The 22157-nt window shown below is 43.9% G+C and overlaps 1 protein-coding gene across 1 annotated transcript in view; it reads left to right on the top strand.

Moving 5' to 3' along the window:
- The window catches only part of kcnh8 (potassium voltage-gated channel, subfamily H (eag-related), member 8), a 365157-nt gene that overhangs the window by 97908 nt on the left and 245092 nt on the right, over positions 1-22157 (top strand). Inside the window, exon 2 of the mRNA XM_078200386.1 lies at positions 13588-13821. Within this exon, the coding sequence (XP_078056512.1) occupies positions 13588-13821 (234 nt within the window). The remainder of the gene's footprint in view (positions 1-13587; positions 13822-22157) is intronic.

Raw genomic sequence — 22157 nt, 5'->3', positions numbered from 1 at the left:
GCCCAGCTCTTTCATCGCAATTTTGCTTCCTAAAGTGCGAGCAGTTTGAAAAACCTTCCCACAGGAGTGACTTGATTTATCTCCCTCAGGCACTTGCCCACGTGCAGATGTGTGGATACAAAGCACTTCAGATATAATACTGCCTGTCTTGAGTGCCTGTCCTCTTTCATTCTGATTTTCATTAGCTTAATAATGAACTTCCTCAAGCTGATTTATGATTCATGTGCCAGATATTTTGCCTTTGCTTTCTGATAGCTCAAAATGGACTGCCCTAGTTCTAACATTTAATTCAGATAATATTCTTTCTTTAAGGTAAGCCGATTAAAGCTTTTTTGAAGTTGAACCTTTGATGATCTGCATCTGTAGCAGGAATCTGCAAGAGTTAAAACTGTGAAAGGAGAAGGTCATTAAATCACTTTTTTAACATTCTCCTATTTCAGGCCAATTATCGGATCACAATGAATATCCCTTTGCGAGTATCTCGCAGTATTAATGCCTCCTGAGCAGAAAGCAAACAATTGAGAGGTATAACTTCATCGGGTCTCTGCACCTCAGCCTATGTTCAGCTGGAAAAAATAAATCAACCTTAACTGAGTTCCTGAAATCTGCTTGCTTCCCATGCCCTTGCACCATATCCCATTCGCCCTTGTATTCACTGACCTACAATGGCTGCCAGTCCTCATTCATTCTCATCTTTATTTTCAAATCCTTCCATGGCCTCATCCCCTCCTATATCTGTAACCCTCACCAGCCCTGGACCCCTCTAAGATCTCTGCATGCCTTCAATCCTGGCCTCTTGTGCATCCCGATTTCCATCGCTCTGCCATTCACCAACCGTTGGACATCTATCCTTATGTGATTTGGTGTTAATTTCTTTTTGGTAGTGCTCCTGTGAAGGACCCTGGGATGTTTTGCTATCTAGATAACACTATTTACATTCAAGCTGGTGCTGTTCCTTACAGATGTGGCCGCATTAGGCAAATCTGTCTGTCATTGGACATAATTGTGACAGTAGATAGGCAGTCACTAAGATAGAAACATTGACAGTGTAAAGTAGGTGTGTTTTTCTTGATTTGATTTGATGTATTATTGTCACATATATTAGTATACAATGAAAAATAATGTTTCTTGTACACTATCCAGACAAAGCATACCGTTCGTAAAGAAGGAAAGGAGAGGGTGCAGGATGCAATGTTACGGTCATAGCTCGGGTTTAAACAAAGATCAACTTAATATAAAGTAGGTCTATTCAAAAGTCTAATGGCAGCAGGGAAGAAGCTGATCTTGAGTCTGTTGGGATATGACCTCAGACTTTTGTATCTTTTTCCTGACAGAAGAAGGTGGAAGAGAGTATGTCTAGGATGCGTGGGGTCATTCATTATGCTGGCTGCTTTTCCGAGGCAGCAGGAAGTGTAGACAGAGTCAATGCATGGGAGGCTCGTTTGCGTGATGGACTGGGCTTCATTCATGACCCTTTGTAGTTTCTTGTGGTCTTGCACTGAGCAGGAGCCATTCTAAGCTGTGATACAACCAGAAAGGATGCTTTCTATGGTGCATCTGAAAAAGTTGGTGAGAGTCGTAGCTGACATGCCGAATTTCTGTAGTTGTAATTAAGTCTGAGGAGATAGCGATGGGAAGCTCTGCTCAGTCTTCAGCTATGCAGTACCTGATCAGGAGAAGCTCAGTGCTGAGACTAGGGAGAGGGTCAATGGCTCATTCCCCAACAGCCCTCATTCACACAACGTATCACCAAATGAAAGGATATCACTAATAAAGTGGAAGACCCCAGCACGGGGAGTCCTTTCAAATGTTTTTTGTTCACTTCTGCACTGAAAACAGAGCTGTGCTGCCAGGAGATGCATCCCTTAAAAATTCCCAGTGGTGAGGTTGCTGGGAAACACTTGACTAGGTGTTGCAGCACTAGAGTTTGTGTATAATCAGGAGAAGAGTAATGATTCAATAGCAATTCCAGAGACTGTCCACTCCACACTCCTCCCAAGATTATTCATTTAACAAATACATGCTGCATAGACCATAAAACCACGAGACATAGGAGCAGAAGTAGGCCATTCAGCCCATTGAGCCTGCTTCTCCAATGAATGAGATTGTGATTGATCTGATATGATAATCCTCAGCTCCACTTTCCCACCTAATTCCCATGATACTTTTTTTTATTCATTCATTGGACATAGGCGTCACTGACTGGCCAGCATTTATTGCCCATCATGGTTGCCCAAGGGCAGTTGATCATCAACCACATTGCTGTGGCGCTGGAGTCACATGTAGGCGAGACCAGATAAGGACGGCAGATTTCCTTCTCTAAAGGACATTAGTGAACCAGATGGGTTTTTCCAACAATCGGCAATGATTTCATGGTCACCATTAGATTCTTATTTCTAGACTATTTTTATTGAATTCAAATGCCACCATCTGCCGTGGCGGGATTCGAACCCGGGTCCCCAGAACATTAGCTGCTATTCTGGATTAAGAGTCTAGCGATAATATCACTATGCCTCCCCTTAATCCCCTCACATCCTTCCCTTCAGCTAGGGCCTGAATAACCATTCTGCTGGGTGATTTTTTCGAAGTATTCCAATCACAGCACGTCATGCTTCCTGCAGCAAGCCAGGCTGATCAAGATCTTGGATTTATGATATGAATGTTTATTCTAAATCTCACCCTGCAATGGACAGCCCAAGGCAAGCTGGAGATTACAAGGTATTTGGACTGGTGATAGGTGATGACGATTCAGAGTAAACGTTTTCAATTTATAACTTGCTTTAGAGGACATAAGAATGGGACAGCATCATCAAAACAAAACCTTAGACCATGTCCTGATGAAGGATTACATTGAAACGTTGACCTGTCTTTTACCCCTGATCAACCTGTGGTGCATTTCAAGCGTTTTTTATTTTTAAACTGGAAAACTTACTTTACTCACTTACTTATTGTACTTTTCATGACCTCAGGGTATCCTCTAGCTACTTTACAGCCAATGAAGTGTTTTTTTTAAGTGCACCAGCAATTTTCACATCACAAATGCCCACAAACAGCAATGTGATCATTCCCAGACACTCTGTTTTAGCAACATTGCTTGAAGGATAAATATTGGTCAGGACACTGGGGATAACTCCCCTGCTCATCTTGGAAATAGTGCCATGGGATCTTTGGGTTCTACCTGAGCGTACAGGCGGGTTTAACAGCTCCTTTGAAATAGTGAAGATTAGAATATTGCTGGAAAGAGAGACACGCTTGGAGACAAATGCTAGAATGCCAAATTTCAAACAATCACAATAATTTATATTGCAGGAGAAAGGAGTGCTGATTGGTTGAAAAGTCAACTCTGATTGGCCAAAGCATTACCTTGAGTTGACTTGCCAACCAATTAGCACCATTTTCTCCTGTAGTATAAATCATTGTGGTTGCTTGAAATTTGACATTCCTGCATTTATCCTGATGAGAGTAAGATGTCTCTTTTCAGTAATGTTCAAGTTCTGGACTGAAAGATAGGAATGCACAAGGCACTGGCATAAAAGAATAGCAATAGAATATTTCCATATCCATTCTTTAGATTAAGTATTAGCATATTTAAAGTAAATGAATGAATGTTTCTATTAAAATCAATGCTTTAATGTTGGCTGTCAGCTTAAAATGCTGACAAATTTAGGATTAGGGCAATGTTGGGCATGTTTTCCCCCTTTATCTACAGGTTTGTGCATTGTGTCCCTACAAACACAGTCCCTCCGACCTCACTCTCTCCTCATGATTGCTGATCATCCTTCCCCCTTCCAAACACCCCGATAAGAATTCTGTGGGATCAGACTTCATATCCCCTCCAAGAATCAGTGATCAATCTTTCCAAGATCCAGACCCACTCCACATATGGGCAGCACAGTGGCACAGTGGTTAGCACTGCTGCCACAGAGCACCAGGGACCCAGTTTCAATTCCGGCCTTGGGCCACTGTCTATGTGGAGTTTGCACATTCTCCCTGTGTCCGCATAGGTTTTCTCCAGGTGCTCCAGTTTCCTTCCAGAACCCAAAGATGTGCAGGTTAGGTGGATTGGCCATGATAAATTGCCGCTTAATGTTCCAAGATGTGTAGGTTAGATAGACTAGCCATGGGAAATGTGTGGGCTTACAGGGATAGGGTAGGGAGATGGCCTGGGTAAGATACTCTGTCAGAGAATTGGTGCAGACCCAATGGGCTGAATGGCTTACTTCTACACTGTAGGGATTCCATGATTCTATGATTCCTACTCAGTCAGCTGCAGCCGCCCTGCTTACTCCAGGTGTATGGCCTCTTCTGTAGTGTTGCCTTCCTGACATGGAGACAATCCCATTAATGAGGCTGCAGGGAACATGCTTGAGAAAAAGATGGAAGCTCAAAGCTCCAGAGAATGTGGAAGGAACGATGGAATGTGCCCCTCATCACCCCTCTCACCCATGGGATTTGGGGTGAGCTATCTAGATGGACACAGAGCTGGCTTGGTTATAGAAGGCAGAGAGTAGCAGTGGAAGGGTTCAGTGTAGTATATATAAACAATTTGGAGGAAAATGTGGGTGGTCTGATTAGTAAGTTTGTGGATGACACGAAGATTGGTGGAGTTGCTGATAGTGCCGAGGATTATCAGAGAATACAACAGCATATAGATAAATTGGAAACTTGGGCACAGAAATGGTAGATGGTGTTTAATCTGGACAATGCGAGGTGAATCATTCTGAGGATCAAATTTATGAACTATACTGTAAATGCAGAACCCTTAGGAACATTAATATACAGAGGGATCTGGGCGTGCGTGTCCACAGTTCCCTAAAAGTGGCAACACAGGTGGCCAAGGTGATTAAGAAGGCATGTGGCATGCTTGCCTTCATCAGCTGGGGCATTGAGTGCAAGAGTTGGGAAATCATATTGCAGCTATATAAAACCTTGGTTAGGCCGCATTTGGAGAATTACATGCAATTCTGGTCACCAAGCTGCCAGAAGGACATGAAAGCTTTGGAGAGAGTGCAAAGAAGGTTCATCAGGATGTTGCCTGGTCTAGACGGTGTTGGCTATGAGGAGATTGTTTTCACTGGAAAGATGGAGGCTGAGGGGAGACCTGATAGGGATCTACAAAATTATGAGAGGCATAGACAGGGTGGATAGTCAAAGGCTTTTTCCCAGAGTGGAGTTGTCAATTACAAGAGGTTCAAGGTGAGAGGGGGAATGTTTAAGGGAGGTGTGCGGGGGGAGGTTTTTCACGCAGAGAGTGGTGGGTACTTGGAACAGTGGTGGAAGCAGACACATTAGCAACATTTAAGAGGCATCAGGATAGGTACATGAATAGGGAGGGAACAGAGGGATATGGACCGAGTAAGGGCAGAAGGTTTTTTTTTGGTTTAGTTGGGGCATCATGATCGGCACAATCTTGAAGGACCGACGGCCTGTTCCTGTGCTGTACTTTTCTTTGTTCTTCGTTCTCATACCCACTCCACTCAAAATCCGAAATCTATCCTAGTCGATGGTTCTGCTGTTGGAGGTTGGACATGTGTAATACATTCAATGTACCACAGAAAATTCTCAGGATGTCGATCCGACATGTAGCCTCATCCACCAGGTTACTGTACTAGGAAATTACAACAGCTTCCCAGCATGGAATAAATGCAGAGAATTCAAATTCATACCTCGGCTTGAATGTGCTTTAAAATGACAAAACAACATTTGTTAATAACCCAAAATTATTTTGCCGAACACTACTGATCTCTCCTAAATATTGCATAATTCCGTATTTCTCAGGTGAAATACCAAATCTGAAAAAAGTGTATGTCCATTAAATATTGCTACGGAACCAAGAGAGAGTTATATAAGACCTTACAATATGAAACAATAATCTTTCTTGTACAGTGTGTACTACAGAGCTGTTCCAGATTTTTAAATTTTGGCTTACTACATCAAATCACAGCCTGTGCCTGTCCTTCAGTTCCAGCAAGGTTAGTACTTGAGATGGGCTGTTAATAAATGCAATTAGTGCATCTTTCAACAATAGTCTTGCCGTGAAAGCAAAAGCCAGCATTGAACTATTAGTCAAATGGAAATCATCCTACCCTCTAACCAGTACTAAGACAGCATCACATTTTAACTTATTAGAGAAGACATAATTTGTTTGGGGTTTGACCTTTTCTTTAATTGCCAGTTTTGGACAGTTTTAGAAAAAGACAGCATCCATTATTTTTGGTACTATACACTGTAAAGCAATTCTTTTATATGCTAATAAGATGTGGGTGATGTTGGCAAGGCCACATTATCACTCATCCTTATATGCCTTGAGAAAGCAGGCTGGGCTTAGCCACTTCAAAAGGGTGTGAAAGGTGAGTCTGGAGTCACATGTGGGTGACAATGGGTAGGAATGGCTGATTCTCTTCCAGTCATCCAATGATTTTCAACAGTCATTTTTCTTTCCATTGTAAACCCACAAGTTTGCAGCTTTTATACATTTCAATTTCACAGTTTCCTACAATGAGAATACAACTCATGGGTGGAGCAGTTTTCCGGCCTCACCACGACTGGCACACATCGTGCCAACCCCGGAAAATAGTGTGTGGGCCTAAAAATCGGTTTCTTGTCTGGCAACAAAGTGTTTGCAATTCTTCCAGCCCCTTTCTAATGGCACAAACCCGATCATGCCCAGAAAGGGTGCAAGGCCAATCAGCATATTTAAATTAGTATTTAAATATGCATAGCCCATTCGAATCCCAGCGCACAGAATCCTCCAGCCTTCGGGCATGACGCGAGAATGGTGAGAATCACTACTGGCCTCAGCTCACGGCTGGTCGGGGGGCATGGTTGAGAAGTGCCCATCTGGCAGAGCCCACCTGGCAGTGCCCACCTGGCACATTGGCAGTGCCCACCTGACACGCCAGGTGGTCACTGCCTGTGTGTCTGGGGCAGTGTCAAGTGGATGGGGTTCTAAGTGGGGGTGGGGCCTGAGCAGGTGTGGGGCCTGAGCGGGGGCAATGCAGGTGGGGGCTTGACAGGGGGGTCTATGCAAAGGGGGCAATGCAGAGAGAGGTTGTGCAGGGGGGTGTCTTGCATGGAGGAGCATGAAGGGGGGTCTTGAGGCACTGGAACATGAAGGGGGGGTCATGAAAGGGTGGAACATAAAGGAAGAGCATGTTGAGGGTCATGAAGGGGAACCCATTGGGAGGGTCCCAGTGCCCTCATGTCAGCGATCCGTGTTGGGAAGGAATGTGGAAAAATGCTGCTGATGAGTGGGGGGCAGTCCTGATGTCCGTGGGGGGAAGGATGAGATCCCCTAGTGCACTAGGAGATCGGACCGCCCTTCCAAAACAGCACCCGATTGCTTTGCAACCAGGCTCACCCCCGTGTTTAGGCCACGCCCCTCCAGGACCTGGCACGCAATTCACCGCTCTCCCAATCGATAACTAAGTGTGGGACGATTACGGCCCAGACCAAGCCTGACAGACCTGCGCAGATTGCTCCAGTTTTCTCATCTTATCACAATTCATCATTTTTTGGAAAAAATGTGCCCATGGTTTTTAAATTCCGAGTTCCTTAATTAAGTGAATTGGCCATGCTAAACTCTCCTTCAGTGTACCCGAACAGGTGCCGGAGTGTGGCGAACAGGGGATTTTCACAGTAACTTCATTGCAGTGTTAATGTAAGCCTACTTGTGACTAATAAATAAATAAACTTTATTAGTGAAACCCATGTATTTACTGATTGTTTAAGGCACCATAAGTACACACTCGTGGAGGGGAACTTTGTCCTTTGCATTTCGGAAGTTCACTAGCAAGTTCCAACCAGGCAACATGTCCTCAGTGAGGCACTAAGCACCTTCTTCCTATGTAATATTTGTACTTTTCAAACAGCCCATTGCCTAAAGCTATTGCAGAATAACACAAAGGAAGATGGTTGTGATTGGTGGAGGTCAATCATCTCAGTACCAGGACATCGCTGTAGGAGTTCCTCAGGGTAGTGTCCTAGGGCCAACCATCTTTAGCTTCAATGTCCTTCCTTCCATCATAAGGTCAGGAGTGAGGATGTTCACTGATGATTGCACAATGTTCAGCACCATTCGCGACTTCTCAGATACTGAAGCAGTTCATGCCCAAATGCAGCAAACTCTGACAATACCCAGGCTTGGGCTGACAAGTGGCAAGTGAAATTTGTGCCACACAAGTGCCAGGCAATGACCATCTCCTACAAGGGAGGATCTAACCATCACTTCTGACATGTCACTTGACACTTAATGGCTGAATTGCTGAATCCCCCACAATGAATATCTTGGGGGTTGCCATTGACCAGAAACTGAACTGGACCAGCGATATAAATAATGTGGCTACAAGACCAGGTCAGAGGTTAGGAGCCCTGTAAAGAGTAACTCACCTCCTGACTCCTCAAAGTCTGTCGGCCACCTACGGGTCAAGAGTGTGATGGAATACTCTCCACTTGCTTGGATGTGTCCGGCTCCAACAGCACTTTAGAAGCTCAAAACCATCCAAGACAAAGCAGCCAACTTGATTGACTCCCCATCCACAAACATTCAGTCCCTCCACCATAGACGCAGCAGTGTGTACGTTCTACAAGATGCACTGTGGGAACTCACACAAGCCTTCGTGGACAAAGCCATGACTGCTACCATCTAGGACAAGAGCAGAAAATATACGGGAGGAAACCACTACCTGGAAGCTCCCTTCAAGTCGCACACCATCCTGACTTGGAAGTATATCACCATTTCTTCACTGTCACTGGTCAAAATCCTGGCACTAACAGCACTGTGGGTGTACTTAAAACAAATGGACTGCAGAGATTCAAGAAGGTGGTTCATCACATTTCTCAAGGGCAATTAGGGATGGTCAATAAATCCTGTGAATTAAAAAAACATGCATGGCTGAGCTTCGTTCTTGCAGTTAATGGCCCAGATTTTGCAGTAGTAATAACAGCAGTGAAACTGTCAACACAAATTGTGGCCTAGTGTTATTATCGCTACATTATTAATCCAGAAACTCAATGAATATTCTGGGGATCCAGGTTCAAATCCCACCACAGCAGATGTTGGAATTTGAATTGAATAAAAATAATATCTGGAATTAAGAATCTATTGATGACCATTGTTGATTGTCAGAAAAATCCATCTGGTTCACCAATGTCCTTTAGGGAAGGAAATCTGTCGTTCTTACCTCATCTGGCCTACATGTGACTCCAGAGCCACAGAAATGTGGTTGACTCTCAACAGCCCTCCATAGGCATCTAGAGATGGGCAATAAATGCTGGCCATCCAGTCCATATCCCATGGATGAAAAAAAATTGCCATCATTATTCCTCTTAAACTGACAGCAGCTTTCAGAGTCCACACATGCACAGTTAAACATGGAAATCCAAAGGTTGCTGACCATGGTTCTATGCTTCTCTGGAGAGCACTGTTCAGGATCCCAAGACTGCAATCAATTAGATATCATCAAACTGATGAGAACTTCCATTCTTCTACCCTTAGGTTTCGTCGTAAAAACCCATGAAAATGTCAAACCTTGTTGAATAAAATGCAAATGATTTTTTATCCACATTCTAAGTTCATAATTACTGCTAAACAGTCTTATTCACACTGTCTTCATTATCATAAGAATTTACACATATTTTTGAAATAACTTTTAAAGTTTGTCCATGATACTTTAACTTCTACCATAATCCAATGTGTATTCCTCTATTGGTTTGTTCACCATACTCAGAAGTGGCAACTATCGCTAGTGACCTCTAATTCAGGGGCTGGTGAAAGCATTTATATTGAGAAGGTTAGCGCCTCACAGAGAACCAGGAAACCAGCAAGTATGCAATTTGTAACCCAAGACATTTCTAAACTGTTTGATTCATCTTTCTCATTGGATAGACTCACTAAAACAAGTGGGTATTTAGAAGATATTTAAAGATGTTGCCTGCTAACTGACTAGGCAGAATCTTACCAACACTGGCCAGGATTTTGTGCTCTCGTTCACACCGGATCTGAATTGTGGCAGGAGCGCAACATCTCATGAGAGACCCAAATTGCATAGAAGATAGAACAGTACAGCATAGGAACAGGCCCTTCAGTCCATGATGTTGTGCCGAAATTGTCTTATACATTAGTGGGAAGTCCCATTGCAATTGTCCTTGCAATCCTCCTCTGCCAGTGATGTAATGGGATTCCCGGTGTCCGATGTCAGGAACCCTATTAGAATAGACTTAAGTCTAATTATCAGACTACCACACCTGATACCCTCCCCTCCTCTGGCCGGCTGTTACATTGTATATTCATATTGGCATGAGGGCTTGTGCAATATTACCAGGGGAGACCCGGTACCAGGCTACTTCTGTCTTTAGCATCTAATTAAAGACAGTGAGACAAAGCAGGAGGGTCAATGTCATTGCCCAAGTATTTGGGCAGCTGGATGGCCCACTGGTAAGATGGACCCTGCTGGTATAACTGGGAACCATAATGACTCCTCAAGTTGCTGATGCCTTTTGAATTTTAAAATTTGGGAGGCTCCAACCAGGCTTCAGCCTCAGCTGGGCCCCATTCACCAATCAGAAGATCTCAGTGGTATCTTCAGTTTGCTACCAAATGGACACTTGATCCTAAACCAGGTGTGTAGCCAGTGCCAGCCTAACTCGGCCTCACTCATGATTATTTTGGGTTGGGAATGCTTTAGACAAAAGGCCGATGTGCAACTTTCAGAAATCCCCCCTGCCCTCTCGCCTTCATGCAGCTGGTAAGATTCTACCCTCTGTGCTTCTCATTTAAGATGGCATTAAACACTATATCATCAGAAATTGTGATTCATTGCAGGAAGATTTTGAAATCCTAAGCTGAATCTTTAGGAATTTTGTGACAGTTTCAGATTGGTTTCCTTTCTTCTGAGCACTTAGCAGAATGGTAACTATGTTTTTAAAAAAATGAAGGATATCTTTCATCAAACTGGCAACCAGAAAATTCCCAATTATTTCTGGACTAACTGAGGCTGCAAAGTAGGACCAGGAAAATGCACAGTCCTGGCTCAAATATTGCGTGAGGCTTTTTGTTAGCTGCTGAGAACTGTTAGTCAGATTTCAAAATATATTCTTCAAAATGAAAATCAATTTATGTGGCATTATTCATCTGCTTTGATTAAATGTGTTAATAAAATAGGAATGTGATAAAGCTGGGATTAATGAAGATGTGATTATTACTACCTTGCACATTTTGAGAAAAGGTCTTTTTTGTCACTCAAGCCTTTCCCAACGCGTTTGCCACAGGACAGCTGGAATTTTGCTTGACTTTCCCATTTCAAAATTGCTCCCACAGAGGCATAACCATTATCTTGACCTTGGCAGAGTGCTGGAAGAATTCAGCAGTGAAGGTATTGGAGGGAAAATGAATGGTTGTGGAAGTCAGATGTCGCAGAAATGTGTCACTGAGCAGCAGGGATCCACACATAGCTCCCTCTTTGTTTTTATCGGCTTCTATTTTCAAAATGAAAAACAAGAATTATGCAATCATTACGGCAGCAATATTTTTACTCAGAAAAATTGATAATTGCTAATGAATTGCAGTACATTCACACGCGTGGTAAATGTGATCTAATTACCTACTAAGGTTTCTTTCAGAAAATAATATTTTGTTTTAGTTCATGAGTAATTTGAGACACAATGGCTGGAATTGTCCCGTTCCGCCCGCCATGGGAATTGGAACAGGCGAGGGACGGGCCATGGAAAGATCTGTTGACGTCGGGCGAGATTTTACAGTTTCAGGACGAACTAGGCCATAAAATCCCACCCACTGGGTGGAATGTAATGCTATTCCCCACCCCCCCCACCCCCCATTTGGCGACTGTGGTGACGAGGGAACATTTAATCTGCGTGGGGACCCAGCCACCCTCCCGCCACTGTCCTGATAATGTTTCTGGCAGGAAGGTGATAAAACTATGGTCTTCGCGTCCCACCATCAATTGAGGCCCTTAAGTGGGGAATTAATCCCCATTTAAGGGCCTCACCTCACTACCACTTATATACACCTAGCAGCAGGGGGGATCTTGCCATGTGAGAAGCCTGAAAAGGAAAGCCTGACATGTTTGCCAGCGAACAGCTGCATGGGAGAGGGTGGGGATGGCATGTTTTCAGACATTGCCAAGTAGAGAAGTGTTGTTGCAATTGTATAGGGCGTTGGTGAGACCACATTTGGAGTATTGTGCCCAGTTTTGGTCTCCTTATTTGAGGAAGGATGTGGTGGCATTGGAGGCAGTTCAGAGGAGATGCACCAGATGGATTCCAGGGATGAAAGGGTTGATGTATGAGGAGGGATTAAACAATTTGGGCTTATACTTGCTGGCATTCAGAAGGATGGGAGGGATTCTGAGCAATGTATACAAAATACTAAAAGGGACTGATAAAGTAAATGCAGACCAAATGTTTCCCTTGTGGGACAATCTCGAATAAGAGTCACAGGTTTAGGTTGAGAGGCAGTATATTTAAAACTGAGATGAGGAGGAACTATTTCTTACAGAGGGTGGTGAATTTGTGGAACTTGCTGCCACATAGCATGGTGGTGTCTGAATCATTAAATGGTTTCAAGAAGGAGATAGATATATTTCTGATTTAAAAAAGGGTTAAACGGATATGGGAAACAGAGTGGGACCAGGAAGAGATCAGCCATGATCTGATTGAATGTCGGAGCAGGCTCGAGGGGCTGAATTGCCTACTTCTGCTTCTAGTTCCTATGTTCCTTTTGTGCCTGTTTGAAGGGCCAGGCATCAGGAAGGTGGCAGGTGGGGTGGAGTTGGAGCTAAAGCATTGAAAACCACACCCCTTCCCTTGCTGTTGATCTTCCACCACACTCTACCCCTCCCACCCCCCCCCCCCGACTCCCACGCCCCCCCCCCCCCCCCCCCCGCCCCCCCCCCCCCACCCTCTCCCCTCATCAATACACCCTTCCCACCATCAAATACCTGTGCCTGGGTCCCTGGCAATTTGAGACCACAGGTGGGTGCAGTACCGACAACAGCCACCACCTTTGCAGATGGTGCTGCTGAGCAACGAAGAGCTGGCAGCTCTGATTCCACCCAACGTGATCCTTGACCCCACTGAAGGCCTACCACTGCTCAGTTAACAGCCTGGTTGACACTTAATTTGGAGGGCCTTCCTAAAAAGAAGCAATGTGGGGCTCTCGCTGGCTTTCCAGCCTGTGAGCGAGACCCCCATTGCCTTCATTAAATGGCACTCTATGTGTGGTAAGCATAGCATGCTTGGAAGGAACAGATGACTTTTGACCCATGATTCCCAAAGCTCTCCACTGCTGGGGATTTCCTTGCCTTGTATAGTCTGTATTGTAGTCTAATTAGTAGAGATTGATGACTATGATTAGTTAACAATTCCAGGATCATTGACCATGCGACTGCTAGAATTATAGAATTATAAAACTATTATTAAACTAGATGGAACCTAATCTTTTTCCATCCAGCTGTGCCTATGTTTCTAATAGTATTGGGCTAGTGTTTGAATTCACAAGTGGTTAAATAGGCAGAAGCTAAATTAACCAAAGACCTTCTAATCAATTTTCTTTCCTATGTTCTTTTACAGATAGTAATTTTATCCTTGCAAATGCGCAGGTGGCAAAGGGATTCCCCATAGTTTACTGCTCCGATGGCTTCTGTGAACTCACTGGGTTTGCCCGCACTGAAGTCATGCAGAAGAGCTGTAGCTGTAAGTTTTTATATGGTGCTGAGACAAATGAACAGATAACACTTCAAATCGAGAAAGGTTTGGATGAAAAGACGGAATTCAAAGGAGATATCATGTTTTACAGGAAGAACGGTAAGCAAACTGATTCTTAATGTCTTGAATCTATAAAACCTATACTGCATGAAAAGTCCATGATGACTCTTTCTGTTCCTATTGAGAAAAATTGGAAGCCAATAAAGCACAATGCTAGCAATGCAATTTTGTCTCAAGCTACACTCCTCTCACTTACCCATGTCACCCAAGCGAAATATCCCAGCTGATTCTGCGTTTTATGTTCTGCAGAATTACCAGAAAAGTATTTTGATAAATCTGTAAATTTAAACAGTTCTTGTCATTTATTGGCCTGTTTAGAATTTCTGCTTACCTGTTAACATCCACTGCTTGACTTATTTTAGGTTCCATTGTGCTAATGCATGCAGTCTAACACTCCATTGTATTATCAGAAGGTACATTGTGCAATATAAATCGTTTCTAAGTACATTGTGAATTGGACATTTTATTTTGCACAAATCAAGGTTCAGGATTTCAAAGTTGCACTTTAAATAGGATTATGAACAGAACGCATCTCAGTTAGTTATCATAAAGACCTGTGCACCTAACCCCGGGGCTGCGGGAGAACAGAGAGCAGACATTTAAAAATATAATTAACTTGGGATCCTGCCTCAATTCCTCTGACACTTTGGGAGAAATTTTAATGATGTGGAGATGCCGGCGTTGGACTGAGGTAAACACGGTAAGAAATCTAACAACACCAGGTTAAAGTTGTGGTGGACCTCAGTTGTGCCTTTGTCCTATATGGACCACCGTTGTGTGTGTTTGTCATACCTGGACACATCCCCTTCCAGTTTGGTTCCTCCCCTCGGCACCTCGTATAAAGGTGGCTGTCTCCTCCCTCTTGTTCAGTCCAGGTTGGTTATTTGTTGGGATCTGCTCCTGATTCTGTTGTGAATAAAAGCCTACTCTTATATTGGCATATCGGTAGTCTTTCGCCTTATTGATAGCGCATCAAAAGTCCAACAGGTTTATTTGGTAGCAAAAGCCACGAGCTTTCGGAACAGGCTGTCCCTTTGTCAGGTGGGTGGGAGTTCCTCCACTCGAAGGGACAGCCTGTTCCAAAAGCTCGTGGCTTTTGCTACCAAATAAACCTGTTGGACTTTAACCTGGTGTTGTTAGACTTCTTACGGAAATTTTAATACCATAGAACATATAGTAGGGAAGTCTAAAACAAGAGGTCATAGGTTTAAGGTGAGAAGGGAGAGATACAAAAGTGTCCAGAGGGGCAATTTTTTCACACAGAGGGTGGTGAGTGTCTGGAACAAGCTGCCAGAGGTAGTAGTAGAGGTGGGTACAATGTTGTCTTTTAAAAAGCAATTAGTTACATAATTACATGGGTACGATGGGTATAGAGGGATATGGACCAAATGCGGGCAATTGGGATTAGTTTAGGGGTTTTAACAAAAGGGCGGCATGGACAAGTTGGGCCAAAGGGCCTGTTTCCATGCCGTAAACCTCTATCTATGACTCCAACACGCGGAGCAGTGGCCATGGGCGAGGGTTAAATTCTAAAAACAGGGGAAACCCAACACAAACCCACTGTAAATCTGCCAACTTTTGGTTTAACCCGCATGGATCAGGCATTGGGTGAGTAACCCACTCTCAAGAGTTGGGGGAGTAATTATAATATGTTAATACAACTGCGTGTCTCAGATTTTAGTGGCCAAGTGAAGTTAACGGCAGCGGCCTGGGTTTGTCAGGATTGGAAAAGCTGCAGCTGAGGCAGGTGAGAATTATCAAGCCTAACAGTTAAGTGCTTTTCTACCACTGCTTGTGGGCCAGGAACAACAAAAATTACCTCAGCAGTGCCCTCATGATCCTTTCTTCTGATCCTTGCATGCATGGTCCTTTCCTCCTTTGCATAGACACAATCCCCCTCCCTCCCAGAAATACAAACTGTTAGACAAAAGGGATTGTGAAACACAAGCTATTGGTGTGGGGGACACTACCCCCAGGGGAAGTGTAGGTTCAAGGAACCTGTGAGTTGTGTCTACAGCAGGAAGGGGCATGTATGAAGCAAATGTAGGGTCAAGCAGGGCCAGCACAATGCTAGCAGGGTCAAGATTCCGGCTCCAGTGTACAGCATGGGGAGTAATTCTGAAAGAGAGACCAAATGTTTCTAAGTTAAATAATATTAAAGTGAGCACAGTAGCTCCCACCTCAATAATACTGATGTTCAAGGTCATCCACTCAAAATTGAGGCTGGTTCAGGATTCCCTTTTTGAAGGGGTAACCAAGAAGGTAGATGAGGGCAGTGCAGTTGATGTTGTCTACGTGGACTTTAGCATGGCCTTTGACAAAGTACCGCATGGTAGGTCGTTGCATAAGGTTAAATCTCACGGGATCCAGGGTGAGGTATCTAAGTGGATACAAAATTGGCTTCTTGAGAGAAGCCAGAGGGTGGTTGTAGAGCGTTGTTTTTGAAACTGGAGGCCTGTGACCTGCAGTGTACCTCAGGGATCAGTGCTGGGTCCACTGTTCTTTGTCATTTATATTAATGATTTGGATGAGAATATAGGGTGCATGGTTAGTAAGTTTGAAGATGACAACAAGATTGGTGGCATGGTGGACAGTGAAGAAAGTTATCTCCAATTGCAATGGGATCTTGATCAATTGGGCCAGTGGGCTGACGAATGGAAGATGGAGTTTAATTTAGACAAATGCGCAGTGGTGCATTTTGGTAGATTGAACCAGGGCAGGACTTACTCAGTTAATGGTAGGGCGTTGGGGAGAGTTACAGAACAAAGAAATAAAGGGGTACATGTTCATAGCTCCTTGAAAGTGGAGTCACAGGTGGACAGAGTGGTGAAGAATACATTCCGCATGCTTGGTTTCATCGGTCAGAACATTGAATTCAGGAGTTGGAATGTCTTGTTGAAGTTGTACAAGACATTGGTATGGCCACGCTTGGAATACTGTGTGCAGTTCTGGTCACCCTATTATAGAAAAGATATTATTAAACTAGAAAGAGTGCAGAAAAGATTTACTAGGATGCTACCAGGACTTGATGGATTGAGTTATAAGGAGAGGCTGGATAAACTGGAACTTTTTTCTCTGGAGCGTAGGAGGCTGAGGGGTGATCTTATAGAGGTCTATAAAATAATGAGGGGCACAGATCAGCTAGATAGCCAATATCTTTTCCCGAAGGTAAGGGAGTCTAAAACTAGAGGGCATAGGTTTAAGGTGAGAGGGGAGAGATGCAAAAGTGTCCAGGGGGGAAATTGTTTCACACAGAGAGTGGTGAATGTCTGGAACAAGCTGCCAGAGGTAGTAGTAGAGGCGGGTACAATTTTGTCTTTTAAAAAGCATTTAGATAGTTACATGGGTATAGAGGGATATGGGCCAAATGCAGGCAATTGGGATTAGCTTAGGGGTTTTAAAGAAAAATGTGCGGCATGGACAAGTTGGGCCAAAGGGCCTGTTTCCATGCTGTAAACCTCTATGACTCTATGACTCCCTTAAGGTTAACATACAGGTTCAGTTGGCAGTTAGGAAGACAAATTCAATGTTAGCATTCATTTCTAGAGGGCTAGAAAACAAGAGCCGGGATGAACTGCTGAGGCTGTACAAGGCTCTGGTCAGACCCCATTTGGAATATTTGAGCAGTTTTGGGCCTCATACCTAAGGAAGGATGTGCTGGCCTTGGAGGGAGTCCAGAGGAGGTTCACAAGAATGATCCCATGAATGAAGGGTTTGTGATATGAGGGGTTGTTGAGGAGTCTGGGTCGATACTCAATGGAGTTTAGAAGGATGAGGCGGGATCTAATTGAAGCTTACAGAATACTGAGAGGCCTAGATAGAGTGGACGTGGAGAGGATGTTTCCACTAATGGGAGAGACTGGAACTCGAGGGCACAACCTCAGAATGAAGGGACGCTCCTTTAAAACTGAGATGAGGAGGAATTTCTTCAGCCAGAGGATGGTGAACCTGTGGAACTCATTGGCACAGAGGCCTGTGGAGGCCAGGTCACTGAGTGTCTTTAATAGAGATAGATAGGTTCTTGATCAATAAGGGGATCAAGGGTTATGTAGAGAAGGCAGGAGAATGGGGATGAGAATCATATCAGCCATGATTGAATGACGGATCAGATTTCATGGGCTGAATGGCCTAATTCTGCTCCTATATCTTATGGTCTTATGGACACAGGAGCCTCCACCACAGTAGTAGGAGAGCAAATTTATTGATACCTATAGGGAGATGCAACCCTTGAGATTAAAAAAACGGCAGTCAAGCTGACCACATACACAGGTATTCAAGGGAATTCATCACTATTAACACACATAAGGGCCTGTCTCAGTCCATCAGATTGCCATTTGGAGTCTCATCTACTTATGTAATTTTTCAACGCACAATGGAGAACCCATTGCAAGATTTGCCTAAAGTAGTTGTTGATGTCGATGATGAGCTGGCCATGCGAGCCACAGAACAGGAGCACCTCACTAACCTGGAGGAACTTTATTAAAAGTTCCAGAAAGCTGGAGCAACACTAAAGGGGGAGAAGTATACTTTTCAGGTGAATGAGGTGATCTATTTGGGCTGTAGAGTGGATGTACAAGGATTGCATCCGATGGAAGATAAAGTTTGAGTCATTAAATAAGCATCAGCCTCGAAGAGTACATCTGGGTTGAAGTCTTTCCTTGGAGTGGTCACCAGTTTATTATGGGTGATTCATTCCAAACTTGTCTGTAATGCTGACATTGCTACATACATTATTAAAAAACACCAAAGATGGTATTGGAAGACGCAGCAAAAAAAGCCTTCAGACAAGTGAAGCGACACAGTCAACCTACCTTTTAGTCCATTTCTATCCTTCTCATGAAATACTCATTTCTGATGCATCTCTTTATGGAATTGGAGCTGTTCTGCCACATAAAATGAATAACAGGTCAGAAAAGCCCATTGGCTACACTTCAAGGACCCCAACTGATGCAGAGAAGGCATACTCACAGAGCAAGAAAGAGGATTTGGCCATCATCTTCAGGATAAAAAAATTCCAACGGTATGTTCATGGGTATGTTTTACTATAATTACTGATCATAAATCTTTACTAGGATTATTTAGAGAAGATAAGGCAATCCCTCCGATAGCATCTGTAAGTATGCAGCGTTGAACTTCATTGTTGGCTGCCCATAAAAACACCTTCCAACACCAACCAGGGACACATACATCAAACACAGACGCCTTGAGCCAACTCCTGTTGCCGGAAAGTACCCCACTCCCGGCACTGCCTCAAGAAATTATCTTAGCCTTAAATTTTCTCAATAGATTATCTGTACCTGCAGAGCAGATCAAATACTGGATTCAGAATTATCCGAAGTAAAACACAATTCTCCCAAATTGGGACTAAGTGCCCCCGCCAGTGAGAAAACAGTGTGTTTCCCACTGGTGCTGGCAGCGTCTGTTAGGTGGGATTCTCCCACCTGATGGATGCAAATTAATGCCGCGATTCACACTAGTCAGCCTGCCTGTTCAGAGATCAGGGCGCCATTTTTAAAGGTCTGTCGGGGCCAGAAGGGGTAGCATGGTGGCACAGTGGTTAGCACTGCTGCCTCACAGCACCAGGGGCCCAGGTTTGATTCCTGGTTTGGGTGACTGTGCGGAGTTTGCACATTCTCCCCTGTGTGCATGAGTTTCCTCCGGATACTCCGATTTTCTCCCACAGTCCAAAGATGTGTGGGTTAGGTTGATTGGCCATGCTAAATTGCCCCTTAGTGTCAGATGGTTAGCAGGGTAAATAAGTGGAGCTATGGGGATAGGGCCTGAGAGGGATTGTGATCAGTACAGACTCAATGGGCCAAATGGCCTCTTTCTGTACTGTAGGGATTCTATGATTCTATGAGAAGGGACAATCCAGCCATGGGACCCCATCCCAGGGACAGTGCCGAGGTCAACCCCTTGTCCCCAGCCTGAGTCCACCCAACCCCCAGGACCCTTGGGGGTCCCTTCTTCTGCAGAGTGGCAGTGGCAGAGGCGCAAATCGTCACTGGACCGGCAACCTTGACTCCCTTCATAGTCCAACATGCCATGGCCACACTTGTTACTAACAGCTCCAAAACCTATCCGCTGCGGATCCCGCTGGGGAGGTGGGTGAATAGCAGGAGGGAATAGAATCAGGCCTCAGGGCACTACCAATCAGAGCCGGCGAGGTGGGGCGGGGGAATCCCAATTGCCTTCACACCTACTGAAATGCTGACTTTTGGCAGATGCTCGATTTAACAGGCCATTGGGATTTCTGGCCACGGCTGGCAGCCTGGAAATGATTCTTCATGGTTGGTGCTACGATAGGTTGTCTGAACAGCTAAAACCCTTTCACTCAAGGAAGGATGAACTGAGCTGTGAAGATGGCATCCTTCTGTGGAGAGTTACCTGACCATAACCTGGCCGGAAGTTGTTATTTGAGGAACTACACAGCACCCATGCAGTTGTGTCCAAGATGAAAATGTTGACTCGCAGCTACGTTTAGTGGCCTGAGACAGATAGAGCATGGCAAAGCTGTGCAACCAATGCCAGGTGCTAAATAAGTTACCATCCGTAACCCTGTTGCACACTTGGAAATAACCAGGTCAGCCATTCCGAAGGGGCTCGCTACCACAAAGTGAAAGAGAAAAACTCACAAACTGAAAGAGAGTGGGTGAGGGATGTTAAAATCAGTCCTAGCAGTTTTTTTTGTAGACTGCAAATGCGAATTGCTAGTTTTCCAAAGTGAATTTAAGACATTATAACCCGTGCAGTGTCATAGCTGTCCACCATTTCCCTGCTGAGTTATCACCATCTGTTTTCTTTGATGGTAATCAATTTGGAGAGGTGCTAGGAATGGTACCTTTATACTTTGATAAAGAGCTTTGCTTGTGGTGGTCTTGTGGCACAGTGGGTAGCATCCCTATCTCTGAGCTAGAAGCTCTGAGTTCAAGTCCCACTCCAGGAATTGATAACATGGAAGGTCGGTACATAACGTGGCTAAACAGGGTGCTTATCATTGTGCAAATCTTTCCAATGCACCTATGGTAGGGGAGCAGATTGGCACAGTCTGTCGGTCAGCCAGAAACTGCAGAAGGCAAAAGCAAACCATTGCAGCATCTTGCCAAGCATAACCATGGCCCAACACATGGAAGTCCATGTTCATCAATGCCCTCTAAGAGCATGGTTCCTAAAGAGCTTTACTTTGCAATATTTCAAGATAGCAATTTGTTTAATCGATGAGGAAAGATTTCTTTCTTTAAATTCACTAATTCTTCCAGGTTCAAATTCAGATATGGTGTTGGACCATCTCAGCTTAGGGTATTTGAATTTGAAGAGTAAACTTATTCAGATGATGCATATGTTACCACGTCCATGGAAAATGTCATGGACTAAAACAAAAAATACAAAATGAATAACAGGTGAATGAATTTAAGTGCCATCAGGGTGGTGGGGAAGTGAGGGGGAGGTAAAAGAAAAGTAATTTGAAGTGTTCCTACTTCTGAAGCGCACACATGTAGATTTTTATTTTATTTCATTTGTGAGACATGGGTATCGCTGGCTGGCCAATATTTATTGCCCATCCCTCGTTGAGAGTCAACCACATTGCTGTGATTCTGAGGTCACATGTAAGCCAGACCAGGTAAGGACGGCAGATTTCCTTCCCTAAAGGACATTAGTGAACCAGATGGGTTTTTCCAACAATTGACAATGGTTTCATGGTCATCAGTAGATTCTTAATTCCAGATATGTTTGAATTGAATTCAAATTCCACCATCTGGTGGAATGTCTGGGATTTGAACCCGGGTCCTCCAGAACATTAGTTGAGTTTCTGGACTAATAGTCTAGCGATAATGCCACTCGGTCATTGCCTCCCCAGATATTGGTCCTGAAAGGATTAGGTTCTCCTGTGATATCCTCTTGGGTCAAATTGCTACTTACTGTCAAGATGCATGTATGAAGAATGTTGGTAAGGTAAAGAGTCTCAAATATCAAACAATTTTCAGACAAAGAAGATAGAATTAAAAAAGAACACACCATGCTTCATCATAATGTTGTGGCTTTAATATATAAATATATTTGTGAAATTACAATCCTTTATTTGCAAACCAGAGAAAGTACATTTAAAAGAATCTTGAATATATTAAAATATTGTTTATCTCTGAACTGGTGCCTCTGAATCCAGCACTAACGGGATAATTTAATGATGTATAGTTCCCCATGGAGATGCACTTACTTATCTCCCATCTGCTTTAGTACTGAACATGTCTCCCTTATTCAGCAAGTACGTTTCATCTCCAGCTGCTTAGCTCCACACACAACTCCAGTGTTGAGGTCCAGTAATTCAGTAGTGGGTGCTTGATGTGTTGAAGTACAATGTAATGGGAATTTTAACA

Source organism: Mustelus asterias, chromosome 2, assembly GCF_964213995.1.
Source record: "Mustelus asterias chromosome 2, sMusAst1.hap1.1, whole genome shotgun sequence".
Lineage (NCBI taxonomy): Eukaryota > Metazoa > Chordata > Chondrichthyes > Carcharhiniformes > Triakidae > Mustelus > Mustelus asterias.
Note: the sequence above shows the minus strand (reverse complement) of the source record. Positions and strands in the feature narration are given on the sequence as shown.